Source organism: Atractosteus spatula, chromosome 4, assembly GCF_055471065.1.
Source record: "Atractosteus spatula isolate fAtrSpa1 chromosome 4, fAtrSpa1.hap1, whole genome shotgun sequence".
In the NCBI taxonomy this organism is placed as follows: Eukaryota; Metazoa; Chordata; class Actinopteri; order Semionotiformes; family Lepisosteidae; genus Atractosteus; species Atractosteus spatula.
In genome coordinates, this window is record NC_142709.1 from 3,325,161 (window position 1) to 3,352,012 (window position 26,852).

General features: G+C 45.6%; 1 protein-coding gene across 12 annotated transcripts in view; it reads right to left on the minus strand.

Moving 5' to 3' along the window:
* map4k4 (mitogen-activated protein kinase kinase kinase kinase 4) overlaps positions 1 to 26,852 on the minus strand; it is a 103,724-nt gene that overhangs the window by 52,800 nt on the left and 24,072 nt on the right. For all 12 annotated transcript variants that reach the window (XM_088912542.1, XM_088912539.1, XM_088912541.1 and 9 more), the window contains exons 3-9: positions 9,336 to 9,392; positions 3,887 to 4,012; positions 2,363 to 2,473; positions 1,863 to 1,953; positions 1,349 to 1,479; positions 845 to 899; positions 258 to 336 (exon numbers count right to left, since the gene is read on the minus strand). In XM_088912542.1, coding sequence (XP_088768668.1) covers positions 258 to 336; positions 845 to 899; positions 1,349 to 1,479; positions 1,863 to 1,953; positions 2,363 to 2,473; positions 3,887 to 4,012; positions 9,336 to 9,392 — 650 coding nt within the window. The remainder of the gene's footprint in view (positions 1 to 257; positions 337 to 844; positions 900 to 1,348; positions 1,480 to 1,862; positions 1,954 to 2,362; positions 2,474 to 3,886; positions 4,013 to 9,335; positions 9,393 to 26,852) is intronic.

Genomic DNA, 26,852 nt, shown 5'->3' on the forward strand with positions numbered 1-26,852 from the left:
CCTGCATATATACCTTAAGAGACTGATTTCTGACTATTTGCTCAAAATCTTCTCCCGACTTTTTACCCCTGATTTAAAACTAAATTTAAAAAAATCTAATATTCTTCAGATGCTTCAGCAAATAAATCAAGCTCATTTCCTTAACTACCAAAGATTCCAGATTTGCACCTTTAAATTATTACAGGTGCAGGACATGTGAAATACAGAATATTACAGGCTTCTGTGTCACATTCTCCTCCTGATGGAAAACAACCTACCATTTTTTGGATTTCAGTCTCGGTGGGGGGTTTCTGGGAATTAGGAAAAGCGCTCTCATCGGATGCATGTCACAAAGTGCTGAAAGATAAAATATATATATATTGGACACTTAAAAGGAATCGGTGCTTCAATATTATAATTTATAACAACATGAACAGAGACCTTGCCCATAGGATATTAAGAAACCTCAAATTCAAAAAGGCCTACAACGGCATTGCATTTAAATACCAAGTTTCTTAAAACAATTCTCAGATTTCTGCAAGGTTACAAGCAGTCTTTTACAAAGGCTTTGCCGAAAATGAGGTTGAGCTAATAAAAAAAAAAGACATGAGTAGATCACAGAAGAGCTGAAGAGCCCCACCCGTTTATCTACTGAAGTTTAAGAAAAGATGGGTGTCAAAAAAAGCACAAATCCATTCCACGGGAGAGCACGCTTTTACAAGACGGTCTGTGGTAGCAGTACAATTCGCAAGTGGAGCGTTATGGTCTCGGCTCAGCCTGGGAAACAGGGACGTCTGGGGAGACGCAGATCGAGGGGGTTGGGGGAGCGCGTGCTGTCCCACGGCGCCCAAGCAGATGTACTTACGGGGAGCCCCCTCTGCCATCTCAATGGCCGTAATCCCACAGGACCACAGGTCACTCTGCAAAAGAATAACACCAGTGAAGAACATCAGCAGCACAAGCTGGAATCGAGAAGCCCTTCTTGTGCTCCTTTAAAAGAAGCTCCAACTAGAGCTTTCACACGGACAGTGTTCTGAGCCGCCTCCAGAGCCCCCAGCATCTGCTGCAATGGTGGCTCTGTGGCTCAGGATCTGCGCCTGTGGCTGGAAGGTTGCCGGTTCAAATCCCGCAGCCGGCAGAGGAATCCTACTCCTTTGGGCCCCCGAGCAAGGCCCTTATCCCCAACTGCTCCAGGGGCGCCGTCTGTGTGTGCCTGTGTGTCTCATGGAGAGCAAGCTGGGGTATGCGAAAAGACTAGTTCCTATTGCAAGAAATTGTATAGGGCTAATAAACTGATTTTATCAGATCACTGAAGAGTGTAAAATGATACTGCTGAGTGCTTGGGAAATTCTGGGTTATTCTGGCTTACTCTGTAGTCGTAGGTGGCATCCGGGTTTTCATCGCAAGCAATGACTTCTGGGGCCATCCAGTACGGAGTCCCGATGAAGGTATTCCTCCTCCCCACTGTCCTGTCGAGCTGAGCGCTGACGCCGAAATCCACTGCAGCCGAGATCAGGAGGAAGAGAGGTGGAAGTTAACCCAACGTCATCAACTTTCGTGACGATACGGACGTCCAACAGTCCCTTTCTTAGCCAAAAAAGAACAACCAGAACTGCTCGTGGACCAGAGTTTTGTACAATTTGTCAGGAAAAAGTGGTTCTGTGGTATGCAAGTAAAGAGAAAGAGCTACACCATTACCGTAATGATTAAGCTTTTTAGCATTAATATAATATTTTTAAGCGGAAAGCAGAGGGAATGAAAATCTATTAACCAACATTATGGATAATAATCATAAGTTCGTGAAAGGCATTATAAAAAATGAACATTTTCACTGTTTTCCAGGCAGAGATTCCTGTTGCACAGACCAGCTCCCCATTACTTACCCAGCTTCACTTCAGCGTTTTCTGTCAGCAGAACATTTTGCCCTTTGATGTCACGGTGAATCACATGGTGGGCATGAAGATGTGCCAGCCCCTGAGAATCAAAGCGAACACAGACATCTGGTTTGCATCTCTCGCTGGAACCCTCACAGAAAAGACCGGAGACACTGCAAAGCCAGCAGCAGAGCCTGCAGGGGCGTCCCCACGCAGCCTCTGCTCGCGCAGGGCACCCAGAGCGCAGTGCATTTTCAGGAGCCGTACAACGCAAAGCTCTTCCTCCTGAAACCCGCTCTTCAGCAACTACGGCTTCCCTGTACACCTGAGTTTCTCGGAAGTCAACCAGTTCTGACTGTCCGGTCGAGTTTTTTCTTCAAACACAGACCTAACCTGCTCTAAGTGTGCTCTAACCTTCCTTAAATCAGTGATATGGAAGTGAAACACACTCCTCTCCATCAAGTCACCGATAACGGAGCTCAGCTCAGCAGCACGGACTCGTGACTCACTCGCAGGATCTCTCGAGAGATGTAGGCGATCCAGTCCTCCTTCAAACTGTTGCCCTTGGTGTTCTTCACCAGATCCGTGATGGATCCCGCCCCACAGAACTCCATGACGAGCTGCACAACGGAAAAATTCACATTTACAGCAGAGAAACCGCCGGGGAACATTCAATGATAAAAGAGCAGCTTATCGCAAAACACAGAGCAATACAATGTTTTCGTTCTCATTACCAAACATTCACAATTGATGAAGGTCTTCACTGCAGCTTGAAATGCTTAATTACCTTTTTAAGGCCTATTAGCATAAGTGTGCCCTACAGCTAAACCAGGCTTGCTGAGTTCTTATCATTTGTTTTCGTTATATAAGCATGAAACTACCTCCTTCAGTTCTTTGAAAGGCTTTGAAGGAGCAAAACAGACAAAAGAATCTGAAAAATGCTCATCCACCCGCTTGGCCTTCGGCCGAGCTGATTTCTGGGCATAGATGAGACGCTGAACGGCGAAGGAAAGGTCAAGTTTAAGAAACGCAAATCCGAGTCGCACTGAAATCTAAGGTCAAGGTCACTTTTTTGTCACCCATCGTCAGTACGATGCCATTCCTGGTGAGGGCTGGGGCAGGCTGAAGCTCTCCCCAGAAGCACAGGGCACTGGTTAGGAAAGAGCCTCCTGCCCTAGATGGGATACTAGCCCACTGTAGCCTTTTAGACCTCCAACACATCACTGAACAGAATTTCACAAAACCCCAGAAGTCTACACAAGCGTCTGGGGCCACAGGGTTGAACTACAGGGCACATGCATTCAGTAGTACTTCCAAATATCTACATGTGATGAGACAAAAATGCTGAGTGTTTCTTCAGAACAGATATATAAAGAGCAACCTGTGTGACTAACCTAATATTTTACACTTAACTAGGGTGTATGCAATATGCATCCACATTTAAGATGAAACAGACCGCTGACTAGAAGACTGCTTCATATTGCAGCGCTTTCGTTTTATTTTTTTGCTTCATCACTTTTGCTTTATTGCATTTTCCATTCTGAAAACAGAGCTTTTAATTTATAGGGTATTTGACTGCAATGTGGCGTAAACAATGACATTCCTGGTTTGCAAAATGAAACACCAAATAAATTTCTTATTACATCGTTTGCAACACTAGCTCTTGGTAAAGTGCGCAGTCATGTCGGAGTTCTGGAGTTCCAGACTCTTTCATGTCAAAACACTCCACGGCACTCAGATGTTTTGACAAGAACGTACAGTCGAGCCGAGGCTATTAAATGTAACTTAAGTAGAAAACGTAAATCTAGAAAATGACTTGAGGCTTTCGGGGGTCGAAGGATTAGACAATGAGATGGTTCCAAACATGTTCATGAAGAAATTCATTAGGGACCAGTGCAGGCCTGATCCTCTGAGGAGCCGGTGAGAGAGATCAGGTTCCCAGGAGCTGTGCGAGATGCCCAGCAGGGCGGTCCTGAGCGCTGGAGGGGAGGTTTATAAGGGGCACATTGACCGGGCCCAGGTGACACACTCACCCAGAGCTGGTCGTCGTGCCCAGGAGGGCTCTTCTTAATGAAGGCCCCATAGTACGTGGCGATGTTTCGGTGATGAGAGTATTTCTTCAGCATATTAATCTCCAGTTTAATTTCCTCTTCTTCATCCTAAAGAAGCCACAGGGAGGGAAAAAAAACGTCAAAATGGTTTTCAGAACCTTGTCAGTGTGCAAGAAGGATATGAACGCAATATTCAGTTTAAGAAACGTGGAGAGATCGCAGACAACGCCCTTGTAGGAGTTGACCATTCTCACCACACACTACCTGCAAAAAAAGTATAAATGACAAGACAGTTATTCATACACATGAAATCTCTTACTTTGTTCTGCTGGTATTTGTAATGTAGCTTTAAAGTGAGCACCACCTCCAAGAAATAAGGTTTAACAGTAGATGCCTTCATCTACACTGAAACAAAATTCAGAGGCATCTATGCTTTTTACTTAAATACAGGAACCAACTGCTACTTCAATTAATCTAGACCAGATACTCAAGATGAAGCAATTTGAATTGACAAACAACTTCAACAATAAGCCAGTCCTGAAAGAAAGAGATTTTCACTGTCCTCATCAGTGTTAGTGACGTACAGCAAACCTGAAAGGACACCTGAAGAAACCACAGCCAAAACGTCTTTTTTGACAAGGACAACTATTACTTGTTTCCTTGCACCCAGCGCACAGCCGTAACTCCTCCATTTAAGCTACAGCTTTCATTTCTCTCACGGCCACATGTTACCCTCACAGCAGGGAATGATGGGATACAGCGATGCCCTGAAGTGCCTCCAACACCCTGACGACCTGCGGAGGGACCCCACTATGTTCCAGTCCACTACTTTCAATGCTTGGCAAGAGACTTGAATTTAAAAAAAGAAAATTTAAGAAGCTTCAATGAATCCCGTTTCCCCCGTTCAACGTTTTTTTAGCTTAAAAAAAACTTGGACAGCCAGGCACAAAAAAAAAACAGCAGACTGGTTTTATCTTGTGTGTTTTGTAGACAGGCAGAAATCGAAGCCATTAATAAGTAAAGGGATGCTGTTCATCATGAATGTGTGATTTTCCACAGACATGTTTGGTGCAGCTGTTGGGATTGTTATTCACTGCTTCAAGGCCCTGGGCAAGAGTTATAGAGTTACACTCTCTCTCGAGTGAGTTAGTATGGCAGCAACCTAAACCAACGTTTATCACAGTGTCACCACATAATACTCTTAATATTGTTCAAGGAATACACCTAACGGTTGAACAGGGATGAAATTCTGGTGTATAAACAATGAGGCTACATCATTTGGATGCTTGCAATTAACAAAATAAAATGACATGATCAGAAACAAAATTAAGCGGAAAGAATACATTCTGGTGTGGGGGATTAAGACTTCCTAAACTAATGTACAACACAAAACAGAGTCCTAAGACTCTCCTAGACAAAGATCAGTGTGGTGATGAATCACAAAAGAAGGCAGATACCTAAAACAAATTAAACTGTAACAAATTAAGTAATTCACAACAAGAATCATTTAAGAGCCAGCGAACATCCTTGAGAGTCTTGTGAAAGGAGCTGGAAAAAACTTGAACCAGAAAACAAACCAGACATTAACTTGGGCGGAGCGGCGGCTCTGTGGCTCAGGATCCCCGCCTGTGAGTGGTTGGTTGCCGGTTCGTATCCCGCGGCTGGCAGAGGAATCCTACTCCGCTGGGCCCCTGAGCAAGGCCCTTAACCCCAACTGCTCCAGGGGTGCCGTATAAATGACCGACCCTGTTCTCTGACCCCAAGCTTCTCTCCCTGTCTGTGTGCCTGTGTGTCTCATGGAGGGCAAGCTGGGGTATGCGAAAAGATAAATTCCTAATGCAAGAAACTGCATCGGGCTAATAAAGTGATCGTAACTTCACGTAGTAAAGAAGAAAAGCTGTTTCGGCTATGGAGCCAAAATGTTTCATTTTTTCTTCACACCCGAAGAGAAACAGCTGGAGTTTCTTCTTTATACTTTTAAACCTGAAAAACTGTTTCCTGAAAAGGTACAATATTCAACTACAATGTGCCCCTGAACCCTAAAGGAGAATCAGTTGAGTTCCAGGGTTTTAGCAGCAAGCTGATGGATTAATGTTGTACAACAGTGTTAGAACACAATGTCATGATAAGAATCTGCTGTAAAACTATAACTATAGAGAATTTGATGCGTAAAATGGGAACCGTTTTCTACCCAGCTAGTCGCTACCACACATGTCTGAACAGATGCAAAACCATTCTTTTGCTGGTAAAAGAAATCTGGAACGGAATATATAGAACAGGAAGCACAATATGGGTCAGGGCAACCTTGCAGAAATATGCCAGTGGAAATGATGCACATCCTGGAACACTGTCTTCAATAACCAGAAGCTTGCCTTAAAAGAAAGCCTGCCGCAGTTACAGTCCTTTTGTAGATAACCTTATGTTGACAAATTAAAAAAACAAACAAGGTCTAGCCTAGAACTGATCAGAACAAGTAAAGAATGTCACAGTGTCAAAGAAAAATTTACAAGCCATTTAAAACAATTTCACATTGTTTTCCAGCCCTAACACGTAAACTATTTTTTTTTTTAATCTGGACAAATTAAGGATCACTGCTCCCTCATCTTACACCATTTTAAATTCTTTAACTACACCATGCCGAGATACATCTCCCCATCTGACGAAAAACACACTGAAGGAGTTTGTTGGCCACACGCTTGAATTCAGCAAGGCCCAAAACAACTTTTTAGTAAGGGCCTGGTGGAAACAAGTCTCTTAATACAGCTCTGATGAGCGACTAAAAACAGCTCAAATCTTGCTTGACAGCTCGCTCTTTCGAGCAGCAAGTAATGAAGTGAAAAATATTTAAGGCCTCATGCAAAAAGCTTAAACTGGGTGGCTGAACAGCAGGGGAAATCATGAATTACTCAGCGGGCAGCCCAGCTCACCACATGTATCATCAGGGACACCTACAGCCAGTGCTGGCTGGAGCCCTTCCAAAATCAGTGCTTGTGTACAGGTACAAGCCTGTAAACGCCCCGTGTGTAACTGATGGAGGATCATTCGAAAGAGTAAAAACGGTAGCATTTAGTCTTGCATTCAAACCTGAACGGCATCGATATCAGGAACGACATCCCCTTCAAGAAGGACTACGACACGACTAAAGATGGAGAAATGCGTCAAACAGATCTCTGGCACACACAGAGGCACGGCGACTGTGATTATACATCTGCCGATTAACACCTAGCAGGTAAGAACACGCATCAATAAAAACATTTTCTCCACCTGCACCAGAGAGGCTTTGCAAGTACAGGCACCACAGATGGAAAGGGGACGGGCAAGAGCCCAGTGTTGTGAGAAGTGTCTTCTGGGCTGGTGACATACTGGTGTTGTGCTCTCAGGGCCTTTACACGCCCTTGCAAAGGGTACAGTTGTGCAATTTCTGCTGCACAGAACTGTCTGATCACAACGTGCTGATAAATGGGGGGAAAGGGAGTGGAGACAAGACTGAACATGATTAAGGTTCACAGGGAAACACAAAAGGCTAGCAAAAGAGCACAAGAAAATAGCTTATTTAGCCTTCTGTCTATGAAAGCTTGTAACATTGCTAATAATGGAACCCGTTCAGTCCCATTCTAATGCAACTGCTGAAAAACACCACTGAACAGAACTTGGAATTGACACTTCTACTTCAGGGCACTGTGGTCAATGGCAAAGGTCTATACCCGAGTGGTTTTGTGTGCAGCTTTAAACTGGTCATATGGCGTCCCGGTCTGCAGAGCTGCTCAGAACAGGCAGACTTGAGCAGAGGAAATGCGTAGCTCTGAGGAAGACTCCCCCTGCACTACCAATTGCAGTTGGTCTGTGACTCGGGTAAAAGGGGCCCAGATATAGCAATGAACGCAATGAATCAGACAAGTGGTCTTCAATTGTAACCGTAGTTTCGCCTCCAGAATCATGCTAGTAGCAGCTGTCAGACCCCAGCATCACAGAGTTCCACAGAAAAGGGCTCCTCCTCACGTTATGGCCAGTTTGTTTTTTCTGCAAAACGGGTTCTTCAATTTTAAATTGCGCAAGAACACAAACCAGATTTGTTCTTCATTGTTTGTTATTTGGAAGAAGAGGATTTTGGAAAAAAAATCTTTGCTCCATGCCAGTTACTGCGAGACTGTCAGGTTCTGAACTGCAGTTATCAGCGGCATTTTCACAAGTTAGTGCCTCAGAAAACTTTAGTGCAGATCTCAGGCAAAACTGCAGAAAAATCTCCTGGCCGTTACATGATTAAGAATGGGGTCAACAGAAAATAATTTACTTCCAAACTTGCACATGGTAATGCATTTAATTTTTGAGATGACTAGAGAACCATCTTAATTCTAAATTGACAAGAAGCCGATACAGAATTAAAGGGGATCTGCAGTCCCAATTTCTCAGACCGGTTATTAAATCGCAGCAACAAAATACATTGACGGTAATCACAAAATATCCACCTGCATACAATAAGTGAGGAACTGAACTCGATGATATCGATCACGTTCTGTACAGCGGCTCTCGAGGGCTTCCTCAGGCACGTTCACGCAGCGCCAACTTGACCCCCACTCCTTCATTTTTCTAAGGTGTCAATACGAACAGGGCTGGAGATGACAGCTGATGTACGCCAGACCAGCTCCGGGTGTGTGGAATAATGGATCATTATGCCATCACGTCACTGCAGCAGCTGCAGCTCTGGAGTCAAGGTGGGGATGCCCTAGGAATATTCTCCGCCTGCTCTGTGGGCTGTGTGAGTGACCTCTGCCATCCTGAGTTCCTTGCACAGTGCTGTAAATGCTACTCGCCCCCCACCGCAGTCTTACAAATAAAAAGAAAACACCAGAGGTGTCGCATATGGCAAGGGAAAATATTAAAAACAGCCTGTGACTAAGGAATGAATTTCTTGCAGGATGCGCGGTGGTGGCTGAAGGGCAGTGCCGGGCGTCTCCCCTCCTCACGCGAGGGGCAGGGGTCACGCCGTGGCGCACGGGGAAGAGTCGCTCCGGGGACCGCCGCACGGAGCACGTGGGGGTGGTCCCAAGACGAGCCGTGCCTGTCCCCGAAAGCGGGGGTGACCTCTTGTGTTGATAGGGCGGTACCCCTCAAGAGCACCGTAGGACACACGCACATCTTGTCAAGCGTGCGAACCCCAGGCAGTCAAGAGTCAGAGCAGTACGAGATCCTGAGATGACCCCCGCTGAACACAGTCCTAGAAAGCAGTACTTCCACTGAAAAACGCTAAACAGCAGGGGCCAGGAACACTGCTAGACATGTCAATAACTCTTTATCTTCAGCGCAGACTATCCTGTTAAAAGCAGGACTAGAAAATCTCTTGCCAATGCTGCCATCTAAGGATGTCAGCAAAGTACAAAACATGATTCAGCACGGGGCTGGGGGAGATCACATTTCAAGAGCTCACTCTTACCTCGGTGACATCCATAACCTTGATGGCTGCCAGCTGGCCAGTTTTGACATGTCGCCCCTGCAGAGGAGAGAGGAAAATGTTACTCGAAATGTATTACAGAAACAAACATGCTACAAAATTGAGACAAACACCGAGCAGCAAACGGCTAGTGCCAAGCAGCCCGCTGTCAATGGAAGGAAGACTGCACAAAGTACTGGATCGCTAGTGGAGGCAAGTTGAAGGTTATGGCAACACAATACCACAACACAATACCAGTGCGCTCAACTCTTTTCTTCAACGTTATTGTATTTTGTTTGATTAGAAATGTGTTTTGGCCGTGGCTCCTCTGTCAGGAATGGCACACGCAGCACGCAAGCCCTTGATTCACGGTGAAAGGGTCTTAAAAAGTCACAAGCATGGCATCTGCACAAAGCAGAAGAGGGTAAGACAATGCCGTACCGTGCAGCAGGCCTCAGCCCGCTCGAACACACTCTACATACTCCGGATACACCCACAGAGTTCTCCTCAGCCTTTCCACACAGTACCGCACTCACAGACGGGTTACACCGATTGCATTACAGGGATCTATTTATAAACTTAAATGAGCTACACAGGCAGCAACAATGCTAGATCGCGCTCATCTTCAGCTGACTTCAGGCAGGCACAAGTGAGCAGTTGCCTCTCTTTAACACAGTTGCCATACAGTGCAGGTTTGTCCAAGACTGGACCCAGAGATGAGCTGGAAGGAGGGTGGGTATATAAAAAGACTAAGGCAACATTCATTCTGCTCAATTCATTAGCCCTTACTGTGTTATCTGCTTTTGCCTCAGCTGCCCCACTGGAAAGAGATGCAATGTATTCATCTCCAGTCTTAAAGCTGTGTGGAGGCAGCTTTCGAGTTTCAACACTGGATGGTCCACAACCATTCCATGCAGAGTATTTGAAAGTTTATTGCTTCCTTCATATTATTATAATAATAATAAATGCTAACACTTATATAGCGCTTTTCTGGACACTCCACTCAAAGCGCTTTACATGTAATGGGGACTCCCCTCCACCCCCACCATATTAAATACTTTATTACTTTATTAAAAGTAGGACATAAGGAAGCCAAAGCATACCGAGTTCCACACAAGCAGAGCAGTGTTGAAACCAGATTCACTACAGCCCTTTAGACAGCAGTGACAGCTACAGAAGAGGCACACAATAAACCAAATACACATTCCCCACATTTCCTTTTTCATCCGTCCCTGTCCTCTAGTCTTTTCACTGTTGCAGGGAAAGACTACTGCCCTTCAACTCCTACAAAACACCCTCTCATCTTCAGGACAGATGAGATGGTAACAAGCAATCACTTCGATACCTTACAAATTTGGAGCCGTAAAATGGAAAATCGACTCCGGCCAGCTGCTACAAGTCTAAACAATGATTCCTTCCAATCTACCCATGTCAGATGGCCATCTCATGGCACTACAAACAGTCCTTTTCCAACACAGAAGTTACTTTCAAAAAATGAGAAATTAATATTTATGTCCTTAAAAAGGACAGACCCGTTCCAGAGTAACCACTGTTTCATATGGTAGAGCTGTACTGTGGTACTTCCAAAGGCTGCTTTGTGCGACCAATCTCATTACAATATTGCATTCACTATTGTGATTGTCCTGTTGCGATTTAAAATATCAGCTTTCCATAATGAAGTTTCAAGCCAGAGGGCTTTAAATCTGCTCTATGTCATTTGTTTGTAAAGATGCCAAAAGGCCGTAGCCTTGGAAAAGAGCACACGTACACTGCAATTTCCTCAGTTACCCTGCAATCTTCTAACAGCTAGAATAATTCAGGAGGAGAGATATGCTAGGCATTCGGTGCCTCCTACAGCAATCATGATGTCATTCTGGAAACCTTGCTCTTAACAGGATAGCTTAAAATGAAAAGGACTTAGAGAACACCACCAGAAATAACTGCATTAAAATAACAGGAAACATACATTTTTTTTTTAAAGAGAACAGTTCAGTTCCAATGGTTAAAAACTATTAGCACATCCTCTAAAACACAATGAGCAGGGAACACTGCCACTGTCCTAGAACGAAGGCTGATAACAGCCGTCGATATTTCCTCAAAAATAAAGAGGAACAATCTGCCCACAAGCAATTAAGTGAGGAACTCTAGGTGAGAATATGCTTTGAGTTTCTCTTATAAACATGCCAACCATAATTACAGGCAACCAGGCCTGCCCAGCATTTTATAAAAGACCCTAAGCATGCTGGGATGTTATCTGCTTAAGGCAGGAGACACTTGTGAGAAAGCCCTTGCTTTCAATACACTTGGTGCCACTAATTAACAGAGATTCTTTCTTTTGTTGTCCACTACCTTAAGTTTAAAACATGAATGTTACGTGCTAAAGAGTACTCAAAGCATGATATCATGCAGTGGGCTGTGAATTTGCTTTAAGGCAACTCGCAGCACAGAGAGCAAGCACAGCACATTAAGGTTTAATGGCTGACATTTCCCAGTCTAGTGGAACCAAAGGTCAGCTGGTAACAGTAAAGGGGAAACCAGCTTGGCGACTAACCCTCTTGTGAATTGTGCTTCGTTCTATTTGAATCTGAACCTGTCCGAGAGGGATGCAACACCATGCCCACAGCATAGACAGGCCCCAAAGACATGTGCATCAACCACTTTATCACACGGGAGTTTGCCATTCCTTTGACCCAGGGATATACGTGTTCCTTAACAATAGTGCGTACGTTCAAAGGTTAAAGCAATTTTTATCATCTCCCATGTGCTGGAGACATTCCAGAGCAGCAAATATACAAAAAAGACCCAGAAGTAATTACAATACTACAGCAATTTCTGATCACTTTTCATCAAAAATATATATATATATATTACTCAAATTAATAATCACAGCTGAGACATCGAGCATTTTATTAGTTTTCTGCAATGAAATTCTCTCTCTGGTGCAGCACTCCAGTGTCAATAATTGATGATGGTCCAAACCATGTGAAGATGTGCATGGCTTCTGGCGATTCCTGTTCGTAACACTCGCAATGAACACTTAAAGTCAACTGTAATTCACACTGAAGCACTTCCGCAGACCACTGGAACCTGCCTAGACACATGTTTTGTTGTGAGAGCAGCCACAGTGGCTCAGAAAAGGTCTTCGCAGCTTTAGAGATCAGTTGTATAAGCCATATGTCACGTTAAAGTGGGTATCTATTACAGCGTACCAGGAACCAGAAGGCTTCATCGCAGACAGCTTTAACCTTTTACCATCACCCAGGGCTGCTCAGCACTACAGAGATTTAAAAATGGCATTTAATTGTCTCCTCAGTTAACTGCTCGGCGATTCCAGAAGTACCATGGAATCAGATTATTGAACTCTACCTCTCACCACTGACTCCCACTGCTGCTCCTTTTGCACACCACTTGCACTGAGTTTTGAGCGTTATTTAATTTTGCTGTCGTCGTGTGCTTAAGTGGGCGTTTCCTTAATGTCTTTGTATTGGAGCATACGTGCAAATAAGCAGCTCGCTCTACCTGTGCATATGACAAGCTGAACTCCGAACTCTAACTTGTCTTGTTGCAACAACAATTCTACTTGCAGTGAATGAGGCAAAACGGACCCTGCGCACACGTGTGGAACCCAACCGGCTGAAAGAGAAGGCAAAACACGCCAAACTATGACAGAGCATCACTACTCTGCTCCTTTCACTTGCTTTGCCTGACCCCCCAAAAATTAGGCCACGACAAAACCAAAAACGCAAACCGATCTAATAATAGTTTTCTAACATGTATATAAATATATCACCAAACTGCAATCAAAACTGAAACTGGGCACGTTTCACTCCCCCCACCCAAAAAACAGGCAGGGAATTCAGTTCTGCAGAGTCTCGCTCAGAATCAGCTACCCTTATCAGAGGCGTGGTTGTTAGGTTCCCAAAAGGGAAGCAGCTTGGACCAGCATCTCCTATCACTTCGGTGCACATATAGTAACCTGCTCTGCCATTCAGAAATGCACAAGAATAGGCTGTACCTGTAGGCATCTTGAGGCCATCAGACAATTCTCAGCTCGCTGCACTTGCTGGAGCTCCAATAAGGTAACTGTGCTTTACTCCAGCAGCAATAGAATTCAAGGGGAACTGCAGTCCCAATTTCCCAGACTGGTTATTGCAAGTCGGGCAAAAAATAAATTCATTTAGAGAAAAATTAAGCATTAAGCATAAAACTAGCCCATGATATCCTTTAATGACTGATGTGATGTGATGTATGAGCGAATAAGTACCAGTTGTTCAGCAGACATTTAAAACCTAGAAATGTACAAAATCTGTCTCCAAATCGAGAGCAATATTTCTATTGGATTAAGAGAGATGTATTCACAACCCTGCTTGTTTACAGTGTAATAATTTTGGGCGGTGCGGTGGCTCTGTGGCTAAGGATCTGCGCCTGTGGCTGGTTGGTTGCCGGTTCGTATCCCGCGGCCGGCAGAGGAATCCCACTCCACTGGGCCCCTGAGCAAGGCCCTTAACCCGAGTTGCTCCAGGGTGCCGTATAAATGGCTGACCCTGCACTCTGACCCCAAGCTTCTCTCCCTGTGTCTGTGTCTCTCCCTGTCTCATGGAGAGCAAGCTGGGGTCTGCAAAAAGACAAATTCCTACTGCAAGAAACTGTATATGGCCAATAAAGCTATTTTATTTTATAAGGCTGCTTCACGCCACCAGAAGTTTTGTTGCCTCTTTCTGAATCACAGAACATGGCGCTGCACATACCTGGAAATTTTGTGTAGACGACACTGAAGGGTGTTAGTGAGTGTCTCAGTCATGCAGAACAATACTCTAACTGTTGTGTGCAACAGACCAGTTGAAGGGGAGGTCAGAGAGTGTCTTGTTGCAACAACAATTCCACCTGCAGCGAGTGAAGGCAGCCTGACCCACCACAGCCCTGCGCACACGTGTGGAGCCCAACTGGCTGGAAGTGAAGGCAAAACACGCCAAACTACGACAGAGCATCACCATTCTGCTACTCGCCGGGCCAGTCCCTAAGTGAACTCCTCCAGGCGCCCGCGGGGCGAAACTCAACCCCAGCAGGACCGCTCCCGTGAACGGCCTCACTGGTCTCGCGACGTGCAAAACACTCCGGCCTGGCGCGCCCAGAGCGCAGACCCGATTGAGCTCTGTTCTTCCAAGGAAGCTGCTGCCTCGTATGAGGGAAAGAGCCCGGACCACGGAGAAGACAGCAACCACGGCTCCAGAGCACCCAGGTTCCTTCCCAGCGTGGCTACGGTGACCATTGTCTTATATCCAGCCTCCTTACAGCACTTCAACTGCAAACATCAAGCAATACAATTCCTACTCTTAGCCCTGAAACTGGCTCTGGGTTATTTTTAGCTCTTGGAATGTTCTGAGCATTGTGCAATACAGCACTGGACAGCCTGGGTAGCTGCAAAGCGGTTCAACCTAAAATTCTGTTAAACCAGATGTCGCTTTCACAAGCATGGAAATTATTCATAAAATCCATTATTTTTAACATTGGACATTTTGATTGAATTCTGGAACACCTTAAAACCGAAGGGGTGACCACATCTGAAAGCTCAGATTTGGAAACATGCATCCCTACTGCCAAGACAGTGGAAATTATACGTGAATGTGAGGTATTAAGTCAAAAACAGCAGCTGGGGAGCACAGAATATCACTTGAAACTGCATGTTCAGGCAATCCTAACCAAAACAACCTGGTAAAACACTAAATCGCCACACAAACCAGAGGGGGGAAAAAGTCACGCAACATTTCCTCTCGCACAAAAAGACGCATCACTAATAAGTGACATGAATCAAGAGGCCGTCTGAGATCAATGTGAAATACTGCAGCTTCAACAGTCCCCCGATGTGTCTACAACATGCAGAGTCAACAAGACTACTCTGCTGACAGAAGCAAGGCTTGCTAAGTGGGTTTTGGGAACCATCAGCCAAAATTTGGGGATACAGTAAATACAACCAATTGGTAACTGAAGCATATTGTAGCCTTTTCACCTTTACTTACATTGAAATGTCAATTCTTCTAACGAGGGCAATAAGGATGCTTTGAGAGAGAAAGCATACTAGCCGTCAGCTGACGGTCTGTCATCTCAGCCAGCAGAGACACTATCTGCACTGAGCCCGTGTGGAGAAGGCTCACGGCTGCACAGCATGGCACCACAATGTGCTTCCTGTTACAGAGCACAACAGTGACACAGAGTCAGGAAAGAGAGTTTGTTCACAGCGTGACCACATAAAACTGGCAAAGAAGTCATCACTTACACTTTAACCCTTCCAGGCTTCGCTCATAGTTTACCACTGGCTTTGAGTGTTAATTTTGTGGGGTTTTTTGTAACCCTTCTGTATCATTTTCACTGAAATGATGAGATGACAGGCGGACATTTTTGAGAGAATTCAGGTGTTGACTCCCTTGCACTGCAATGCACTGCGTAAGGACATATAAAACCAGAAATTCAGAAACCTGGCGGGCACCTGATTCTGCTCTATTAATTTGTGGCTTGGAGGAGTGGTCAGGGCTCTGCAAGTGCCTCCGTAAGGCCCGGGTTCAAGGCTCAGGTGGAGCACTGAGGCTTTAGGTTGCTCCTCTAAAACTCTCAGCTCAATAAACTCAAAATCATTTTAGATAAAAGCATCAAACAAAAACCATTTCCATAACCCTCCTAGTACAAGCTAGGGGTCAGAGTGCAGGGTCAGCCATTTATAAGGCACCCCTGGAGCAGTTTGGGGTGAAGGGCCTTGTTCAGGGGCCCAACGGAGTAGGATTCCTCTGCCGGCCACAGGATACTAACTGGCCTGCTACCACTAAGAATTGTAGGTCCTGAAACTTGTTCTGTAATGAAGTTAACTTTAGAAGAGTCAATAAAGGTTACTAAAGCACTTAATGGCAAATCCAGGTGATATAAAGCGATTTTAACACCTTCCCCTACAGGGACTTCACAGAGACAACACAGACATGGGTGAGGCTGTTGCTCGACTTGTTACTGTGAACTTAATGCAGTAAGAATGAAATTACAATGCAGCGTGAATCCTGAGAGAACAGCGCATAAAAACCCAAACGCGTCGTTACATTTCCTGGAACGATAAGCCATGGGAAGGACATTTTGTTTTACTGAAGAAAAAGGACGTTTCTGCCTTTCCACCAATACCTGTAAAGGCAGAATGTCTAAAACATTTTTTCCGCGGTTTTGAACTCAAGCCGGACTTCTCTTCCTACCGCTGCCACCTGAAAGTGCAGGAGGCAAGTTGGATTGGGTGGACATAGTCCTCAACGTCTGACTGTCTTCAAAGCCTAAAGCCCCCTTCGCCAGCAGCGGGTCTCCCCGACTCACTCCCCGACTCGGGCGGTTCCGCGCCTTCTCTCTCCCTCTCCGGTAGCGCCGCGGGCTCCTCCGCTCTCCCCGCCTCGCCCAACTGCACGGACACCGAGTAGCCTTGCCCCTTCCTGAACCTGGGAATCCTCTGCGCTCTGCCTCTTCTGCCTTTCGTTCCATGCGAGCTTTGCGAATTTAGAAGCAAATCGGTTTGGTTTACCTTTAAAACCGTTTTAGATCTTCAATCGTAGACGGGCAGGAAGCCAGCCAGCCGGTGGCAGATGCTGGGTTTCAACACTCCCGAGTCTCGCTTCAATAACATGGGCGAATGGACCCACTGGGCCATGTGCAGCACAAAGAGCACTGACAGAGTTCGGGAGCCTCACTCCCAGCTTCTCAGCACATTAATTCATACCATGTGAGCGTCATACGGGAATTCACAAGTTACAGTGCCTTGCGAAAGTATTCGGCCCCCTTGAACTTTTCAACCTTTTGCCACATTTCAGGCTTCAAACATAAAGATATAATTTTTTTTATTTTATGTGAAGAATCACCAACAAGTGGGACACAATTGTGAAGTGGAACGAAATCTATTGGATTTTTGAAACTTTTTTAACTAATAAAAAAATGAAAAGTGGGGTGTGCAAAATTATTCGGCCCCTTTACTTTCAGTGCAGCAAACTCACTCCAGAAGTTCAGCGAGGATCTCTGAATGATCCAATGTTGTCCTAAATGACTGATGGTGATAAATAGAATCCACCTGTGTGTAATCAAGTCTCTGTATAAATGCACCTGCTCTGTGATAGTCTCAAGGTTCTGTTGAAAGCGCAGAGAGCATCATGAAGACCAAGGAACACACCAGGCAGGTCCATAATACTGTTGTGGAGAAGTTTAAAGCCGGATTTGGATACAAAAAGATTTCCCAAGCTTCAAACATCCCAAGGAGCACTGTGCAAGCGATCATCTTGAAATGGAAGGAGTATCAGACCACTGCAAATCTACCAAGACCTGGCCGTCCCTCTAAACTTTCAGCTCAGACAAGGAGAAGACTGATCAGAGATGCAGCCAAGAGGCCCATGATCACTCTGGATGAACTGCAGAGAACTACAGCTGAGGTGGGAGAGTCTGTCCATAGGACAACAATCAGTCTTACACTGCACAAATCTGGCCTTTATGGAAGAGTGGCAAGAAGAAAGCCATTTCTCAAAGATATCCTTAAAAAGTCTCGTCTAAAGTTTGCCACAAGCCACCTGGGAGACACCCCAAACATGTGGAAGAAGGTGCTCTGGTCAGATGAAACCAAAATCGAACTTTCTGGCCACAATGCAAAACGATATGTTTGGCGTAAAAGCAACACAGCTCATCACCCTCAACACACCATCCCCACTGTCAAACATGGTGGTGGCAGCATCATGGTTTGGGCCTGCTTTTCTTCAGCAGGGACAGGGAAGATGGTTACAATTGAGGGGAAGATGGATGCAGCCAAATACAGGACCATTCTGGATGAAAACCTGTTGGAGTCTGCAAAAGACCTGAGACTGGGACGGAGATTTATCTTCCAACAAGACAATGATCCCAAACATACAGCAAAATCTACAAAGGAATGGTTCACAAATAAACGTATCCAGGTGTTTGAATGGCCAAGTCAAAGTCCAGACCTGAATCCAACCGAGAATCTGTGGAAAGAGCTGAAAACTGCTGTTCACAAACGCTCTCCATCCAACCTCACTGAGCTCGAGCTGTTTTGCAAGGAAGAATGGGCAAGAATTTCAGTCTCTCGATGTGCAAAACTGATAGAGACATACCCCAAGCGACTTGCAGCTGTAATCGCAGCAAAAGGTGGCTCTACAAAGTATTAACGCAAGGGGGCCGAATAATTTTGCACGCCCCACTTTTCATTTTTTTATTAGTTAAAAAAGTTTCAAAAATCCAATAGATTTCGTTCCACTTCACAATTGTGTCCCACTTGTTGGTGATTCTTCACATAAAATAAAAAATTTATATCTTTATGTTTGAAGCCTGAAATGTGGCAAAAGGTTGAAAAGTTCAAGGGGGCCGAATACTTTCGCAAGGCACTGTAAATCTGAGACGAAAGTGTCCTGTTCACAATACGTTTGGGAAACACTGCACAGAGTATTTTGGAGACCCCATCCTGGATGCACAGTTTAAAAACAAAAGAACAATTGAGTCTTTAAAGCTTCATCGACTAAGAGCTTGGACAGGGTACTCCAGGAGCAGGGCGAGAACCCTGCTCTGCAGCGCTTGGTCTTGATATCAGGAGTCCTGCGCGAGAGGAGCCAGAACCAGCAAAGTGCGAGTCTTGACCCCCCTCGTCGGTGAATGAGGGGAGCAGTCTTCCTCAGAACAGGTGCAAGCCAAGGGCCGTCAATCTCCCGTCCGCACTGGAGCCAGGTGATGAGAAGCAGGGTGTATTTCACCTCTTTCATGCATGCAGGCCGCCCTCACATGCCTAGACATGCCTTCGCACAAGGTTCTCATGGAAAAGTAAGCTGACCGTAAGGTTTCCCTGAGCAGGACCCAAATGAAGAAAGATGGATGCTGCCTGAAAAAAAAAAAAGGTACAAGATGCTGGCTGCTTGCAAACCGTTTGCACCAACCCTCTGCACGCTCCTGCGTAACTGTTACAGCTTTATTGAGCTCTCCGGGGTTTGCCAGACACATCCAGGCTTGCTCAACATGACTGAACCGCAGCGCAAGAAACAATACAGCCGAATCTGTAAGAACTACGACAGCAGGAATCCGTCAGCCCATGTCAAGCCACTGACTGGACCGACGAGGAGGGCACAAAACTCACACGGATAAAGCCAGCCATCTGGTGCACCAACCTCTTCTCCGCTCAAGACTGCTGCTCACCTGCGGCAGCCCAGTCTTCGGTCTGCGCTGAGGCAGCTTCCGCAGACCGGCGAGGAGCAGGGGCTGCAGGTCCCGGCGCCAGTCCGGACTAATGCGGTGAACTTTCTGAAAACGGGTCCGAAGCCCGGAGCTCCACTGCTGGGTTTACTTGCGGAATTGCTGATGCGCGTGCGTCACGCTCAGGGGAGCAGTGAGCGAACCACTGGACCCTGATGCTCTGAACACTATGCAATGGAAAGGGACTGACCGCTGAGCAACAGAGGGTGTGACAAGCAGCCAGAGGACCCACCGCTGGCTCAGAGCAAGACAAAGTCTTACATCCGGTTACTGGCTGTTTCAGCACACGTACCAACAAACGGAAGCTGCGTTCCATATCCGGGATGCGGCTCCATTATGGAACCAGGGATTCGAAGCCTCTGCCGTGTGCGTATAAACCTGTCACAGTGGCGACTGGAAGTAAGAGTCGCTGAGTGTGCGAGGTATAAGGTGGACAGTACTTTACACCTCAAGTCAAAATGCACAGAACATGCCCCCCTAGCCTTCAGGAGAGGCCAGAGATTAACTGTTTTTCAGGCAAACTAAAAAAATTTCAATATCCAGTTATACTTCATTCTCACTTTACCTAAAAAAAATGTTTCACAGTTTTATTGACAAACCACAGGAATCATGCCCCATCAATTCAATAGTGAGATTAAAACGTCATCAGCAAAACTCCAGATTAACCAAAAACAAAGCATAAATTCCACTCTAATGATACCAGGACAAGTCCTTCTGGATCAGGAGCTCTGCTCTGATTATTCAGAGAAGACACTCATCTCCTTGCCATCCTAAGCATGTCATCAGGACAAGATGAATAACATCAGGAACCCAAGAGCTTTGGACTTCCCTAAGGAAATACCAAACGAAGGCAGTCACGCCAGATTGTCTCAGACCAGTGAAAACTGGACACTGAGATAAGCACCCGAGCTCATCAGTGATACTTCATACTACCTGCATCTCCAGGACAACAAAAAATATTTACGTTATCATTCATGTCTTTCACAAAAAAAACTCTTCTTGCAAACTTGGTGCGCTAAGCACAGCCCACAATATGGCATGACGCTGTATTTTATTTTACTGTTATTTAAGAAGATTTCTGTCACTGCACTCTGGGTCAAAGCCTAAGATAACACCCGTTTCAGTTTTTCCTCCTCGCAGTTGAGCTAAAAATCACAGTTTTACACCTTTTCTGCTCCTTCTGAACTCCCTTGCATTGTACACTGTGAACCCAAGACCAGCAGAAGAAATGTAAAAGTTGGAAACCACAGAATATAGTTTTGTTTTTTTCCCCCAAAACCAAAAGGCAGACAGCCAGGCAGACCTAGAAAGTCAGAGCCCTATGAGGCACGAACATTTCACAGAACGCAAGTACAGTACACAGGTTAACTGCAGCTGGACTGCAGCTCCATCACACCGACCGCGCCATGACAGCCCACAGGGACAGCGTGAGAGAACTTCCCAGCAGCCCGGAATAAGGGAGTCCGACCGCTCGGGCTTCCTCACAGTCCGAGGAAACAGCACTTTAAAAGGGGGCAGGGGGCGGGGCAGCAGCTGCAGCGGCGATGTCTAACCCATTTCCTGTAGTGGGAGCTTCACCAGCAGGCCTTGAGTTTTGGCACTAACTCGCAGCATCTGTGGGGCTGCGCCTCCCTTCCTAATTCCACAGCCGCGCACACGGGTGGCGGGTCGCGACCCCGGCGGTGCGAGTGCGCGCAAGCGCCGCCGCGCAGGAGCACTCCCGGTGATGACGCAGCGCCCCCCCCCCCAAAAAAAACACAGGCACACGCTTCAATCTCGGGGGGAAAAACAGAAGCGGAGCCTGGAGCACACACACACAGGACTGACAGGGATCCTGCACCTGGCGCTGGAAATCCCCAGTACTGACCCGGGTATCAAAGAGCCCCTTGTGCTGAGCTGAATGCGCCGGTTTCACTGCAGCGCAGAGTGTATCTGCTGTTGCAATAATCAAACCGTGCCGGGATAACTCGCCTCGCTTTCTTCCCTCCCTCGGCCGAGCCAATTTCCTCCTCCTTCCAGTTTCCCTTCCGAGACTAATTCATCTGCAGCAAGCGGACTACGGTGCGTGACGAAAGCTAACATGTCTTTGGTCTAAAAAAAAAAAATTCAGAACCGGTTCCCCCCCACCTTCTCACCTCACATGCAATTCTACAAACACCAAAGAACAAAGTCCCGAACTCAAGACTGCGAGTCTGGAGCAAACTACGCGGTCGTGTTATCAAAGCCTGTACTCCTACTACTCTCAAGAAACAGCTGGATGAGATCCGCAAATCAATTAGCGGCTTGTAACAGATCAGATGCTCAGTACCGGGCTGTATCGGGCGATACCACATTCCACTCACAGCTCACGCAATAGGTTTAAAAACAAAAGTGCAGATGTTAACTATGACACCACCATTCCAAGTTCTGACGAGTTCAGATCAGTCCTAAAGCCGCCTATAAGCAAAGATGATTCCACCCAGCATTTAGTAGTAATAATAATTCCTTGCACTTAAATAGCGTTTTTCTGGACACTCCACTCAAAGTGCTTTACAGGTAATGGGGATCCCCTCCACCACCCCCAGTGTGCAGCCCAACCTGGAAGATTCGCCAGTCCGCTCCCCACACACCAGCTCTCAGTGGGGAGGAGAACGGAGTGATGAAGCCAGTTCAGAGATGGGGGTTATTAGGAGGCCATGATTGGTAAAAGACAGGGGGAAGTTTGGCCAGGTCACCGGGGTTACACCCACAATCCATCTACACATGATGTAGCCTAGCACAGAACACCTGCTGTTGTAAAGTACTGTCACAGCTGACCAATGATGTACAGCAACGTAGGAAGAGGGTTAAGGGAATATGGGATGCCAGGTTAGGAATGTCACTAGAGCCCGTTCTTAGACCTCAAACTTGTAACTAGTAACTTGTCGGTTTTCAGATACAATGCATGGTGTCCCCTTCCACCAGCGAAAGTCCTATCACAACACAAGCCGAACCGAGACAGAATTTAGTATTTGTAAGCAAACACCATTCTTCTGCCATTAGCAAGATTCCTTCATCTCCACACATGACTATAGAAGGATCACAGCCCTCATCAGCTCACATCTGGGATTCAACAGCCCCGAAATGAAGAGTTGGTTGATGCAAAATCTTCTGTAACGGTAAGAACAGCACGTCTACCTGCACTGGGACTAAAACGTCGCCTTGACACTTCATTTGAAATGGTTTGTCAAGGGCTGTCAACAGGCCTGAGTGAAATGACCTCGACTTCCTAAGTTGACACACGTCAAAAAGTAACCAATGTAACGCACGATATATTTTAAAAATACACTGACTTTGTTCCAAATGGATGACATATCTGACTTGAAACGACAACCATCTCCAATGGCTTCAAGGAATTACGAACCAGTAAAAAATACTACTACTAATACTTTCATCACGTTTAGTGATGTGTATCGGGGAGACCCGGTGTATGAGCTTGGGGGAGGAGGGACAGGAAGAGCCAGGAGCTCACAGGAGCACAGGTAGCACAGGAGCACAGGTAAACCAAAACTTTTTTCTCTTTAACCTTTCTCTCATACAAATAAAAGAAAACACACAAACTTCCACAACATGACAATTTTCTCTTTTTTTGCGAACTAAACAGTTCTATACACATATAATACCGGTGTGGCTCTGTTACTGAGTGACCTGAAACGATCCCACATTACACTGAAGTCACCGTGGGCAAGGCAGAGACAGGCGGGACAGGTACAGATGGTTCTCATAAACTCACGGACCAAAGCTGGGCCCTGACAGGCCTACTGTAGGAGTTTGGTCTGTTGTGCTCCCATCCCCTGGCATGAGAAAAATGCATTTTATTTAAGAGTCATCTGTGCGCGTGTGGCAGTCACTGATCCATCCTTCAAGAACATGACTCTCTTAAAAACAGGCTGACGAGAAAGGTGCTGTTTTTCTAAGAGCAGTGCAGTGCTATTAAATAAGCCACACCACATTTTATCTGCATGCACGAATATGCAGCTAAATTCCACACACAAAACAGGAGAAAATGTGAAACCCCCCCACAGAAAGTTTAAATTGTTGCAGGCATTATGAAAAGTTCCATAGCCATAGGTGAGCAAGTACATATTACTGCTCAAAATCAGGAGCAAGGGTTTCAGGAGTTAGAAACAGTCCTTAACCCTATTCTCCTTCAGAAAAACAATGTTTAAAAACTGGAATTTAATGGGGGGGAATCTTTGGGTTGAAGCTAAGAAAATACTGAGAACACACTATTTCCCTTTATCTGCACAAAGTCGCTACGAAAAATAAGCTGTGGCTTGTGAAAGGAAGCTTGAGATTATAGGAGTGTACCGAGTCAAAAGGCCAGAGATGCACAGAAGGTTTAGGGAGATGCTCACACAGACCAGGCGTGGGTGACAGAAACTGCAACACATTTTTCTTCAATACTGCTTACAGCGAAACTGATCATCCATTTTCACAGCTGCACTTCAGAAATGCACAAACTGCACGGGTGGCTCAACATTCAAATCCACAAGAGGCAATAAAAATGCACAAGTGACCACTATTAATTACACAAATTCTGCAGTTCTAGTACAAAACAGCTGCATTCGAAATACTTCCTAATATACTTTTTTTTTTAATTGGTGAACACGGTCTTCATAAATGTGTAACAGTTCCAACAATTTAAAAAAATGCTTCCTGAAAAATATGCAACAAATTTTGCCCATTACTGAGGCTTTGTAATTCCAAAATGGTTAAACACGAGATTGACATTAATTCGAGAAATCAGCCTTGTGCCTACAGAAGAGCTCAAATTATACTGTTCACCAACACATGTCCTGTTAGTAGCCTTGGTCACGTGTAATAAAGTCATGTCTGCCAAAAGAGAACAAAAAGGCTTTGCTAGGCGGCCTGTGAGACAGCCTTTAAGTATTCCAAAAGACAAAACCCTACCAAAGGCAGAATTATGCTCAAATCTCTATGGGCAGCCATTAAAGTCCTGCTAAAGCTTAGTTTTGCACAACTAGAAACCGTGACAATGAGGAACCTCGCAGTTTATCCTCAATCAAAATCTGAACCTTCTACAAATGTGTGCAGGTATGTTGGTAGGCATTTGTCAACTGACAAAATGAGCAAAGAACAAAAAAAGATGTACTTCTTGTGCAAAGCGGACTTCACGCTGTACTAGAGCACATTTCAAAATGACGTTAATGTTTTTGTTCTCCACAAATGATCCCTGAAATGGTTAAAGCGTTGCATTTGTAGAGAAAGTTGTTTTTCAGGTTCTACAGCCTCAGTGACAGTTGGAGCTGCAGGTATAAGAGCTAAACAGCCCAGACAGAGAAAAACAGATCTCGCTGGGTACAGAATTGCCCAACACTTGCCTGACCGCTCAGGAGAACAGTGTGTTGAATGATTAGTGACTGGATAGTGCTCTATTGCCAGAGGGGTTTATGGCTTTCAACAGGACTAGGGCCTTACTTGTTTTGGTTTGTTTTTTTTAATCTCGATTACCATGACATTTTGAGATGAAAAAAACCTGTGGACTTCCACGACTGGACCTGGCCAGTAGGGACTGTAATCACAGAGAACAAGCTCTGATTTTACAGAAACCTCAAGCAGCACCGATGCTGCACACAGGTGTGCTGATCTGTATGGAACCCTAGACCGTGCTGTCAGAAACAGAAGGACAGCTGACGAACTGTAGCAGCACTGTGCTAACACGCCAGTGAGGGTATAACTAGGCATTGCTCTCCCAAAGACATGAGTTGTACAGTTCAGTGTAATGACTTGTGCAGGTCTTGCTGCTGTCCAGTAATCAAGGTGCTCACTTCAGCACCACGGACAGTTCTGTGGCAGAAAGGTATTTCAACCACCTGTTCCTCTGTGGTGGACACATTTCATTCTCAGCACACGAACGAGCTTCGATGAGAAACTCCAAGTTCAAGACATGACAGAAACCAAACTGGCTTAATACCGCACAGTGGTCCTTAATGGTTCTCCAGAAGGCGGTACTGTTTATTTAAGAGACCGCCACCGAGAGGACACACGCATGGCCTCAGCTTGGCTCCAAGGCGACCAAGCTCCGCCAGCAGGGAGTATCTGCAGAAAGACCGATCGATACGCTGAAGACATGAGTGCCTAGAACCTGCAGGGGAAGTTAATGTTTTATCTGGATCTGGAGCCGCAACCATCAGCTTATCTACTAAAAAGGATGAAGTCCCACAGTGAAAGGCCAGACAAAGCCTGTGAGGGCAGCAGGTTCCCCCCTCCTGCCTGCTAACGCAAAGGTAACCCCGTCCAGAACCCCAGAGCTGTGACACCCCGACACCCCACTGCTTACCTGGAGTTCTGCAAAAGCAAGATCAACCAACTGTCCTTTACTTCCAGTACAGATTTTCCACCATCAGTAACTGTTAAAAACTGTTTTTTATATACAAATACACAGTACTTTGATTTTCCTCAATGGTATGTTATTTATTAAACCTTTCACCCCTTATTTCTATCACCTGCGAACACGGACAAGATCAAAATCGCCACGCTTCTATGTCATAAAATAATCATCGGTTAAATATTTCAAGTCACAGCAGTTGTTTTTAGTTGATTCATGGGGACAAGTGCATTTTAACACACACCACTAACTTAATATTATTCACATATACTAATTCAAGACCCTGCCACAGGGGCGCTGGGTGTGATCAAGCACCCCCAAGAACTGGTCAGATGAATATGCAAGCGAGAGGGGGTTGCAGTCTTACTCTGTACTCGTCTGAGAAACCGCACAAGCAAGACGCCAAGCAACTACAGAACATGTACTGTATCTGAACGATACAGAAGGCAGGGCAAGAGGGACAGCTGATTGAGAACTTCAATAATGGCGCGCTGCATCCCCCACAGAGAAGAATGGTGAATTAAAAAAAAAAATCGATGAATGGTACCTCTCTCTGCAAACTGCCAGCAGTGCCAAGATTTACTGAAAACCCCTACTATGAGCTAGCCAGTCTGCATTAGAATATACAGCTGTCATCCCTGTCTTGTGCATCTGGTTAGAAAGTCACACAGAACTCCAGGGAAAACAGTTTTTCTAGTTCACCGCCAAAAAGAGGCTACTATATCAGATAAAGGAAAGTCCCCGGAGCTCAGTGCCTGGAATTCGTTAATGAGAAACGTGCCTGTCCACTGCACGTGACCTACTGTAGGCTTATTTGACGTTTTGCCCCCAGTTTTGGCAATATATTCATTTTAGCAACATTTTGAGATTTCACCATCGCTTTCTCTTGCTGAGTG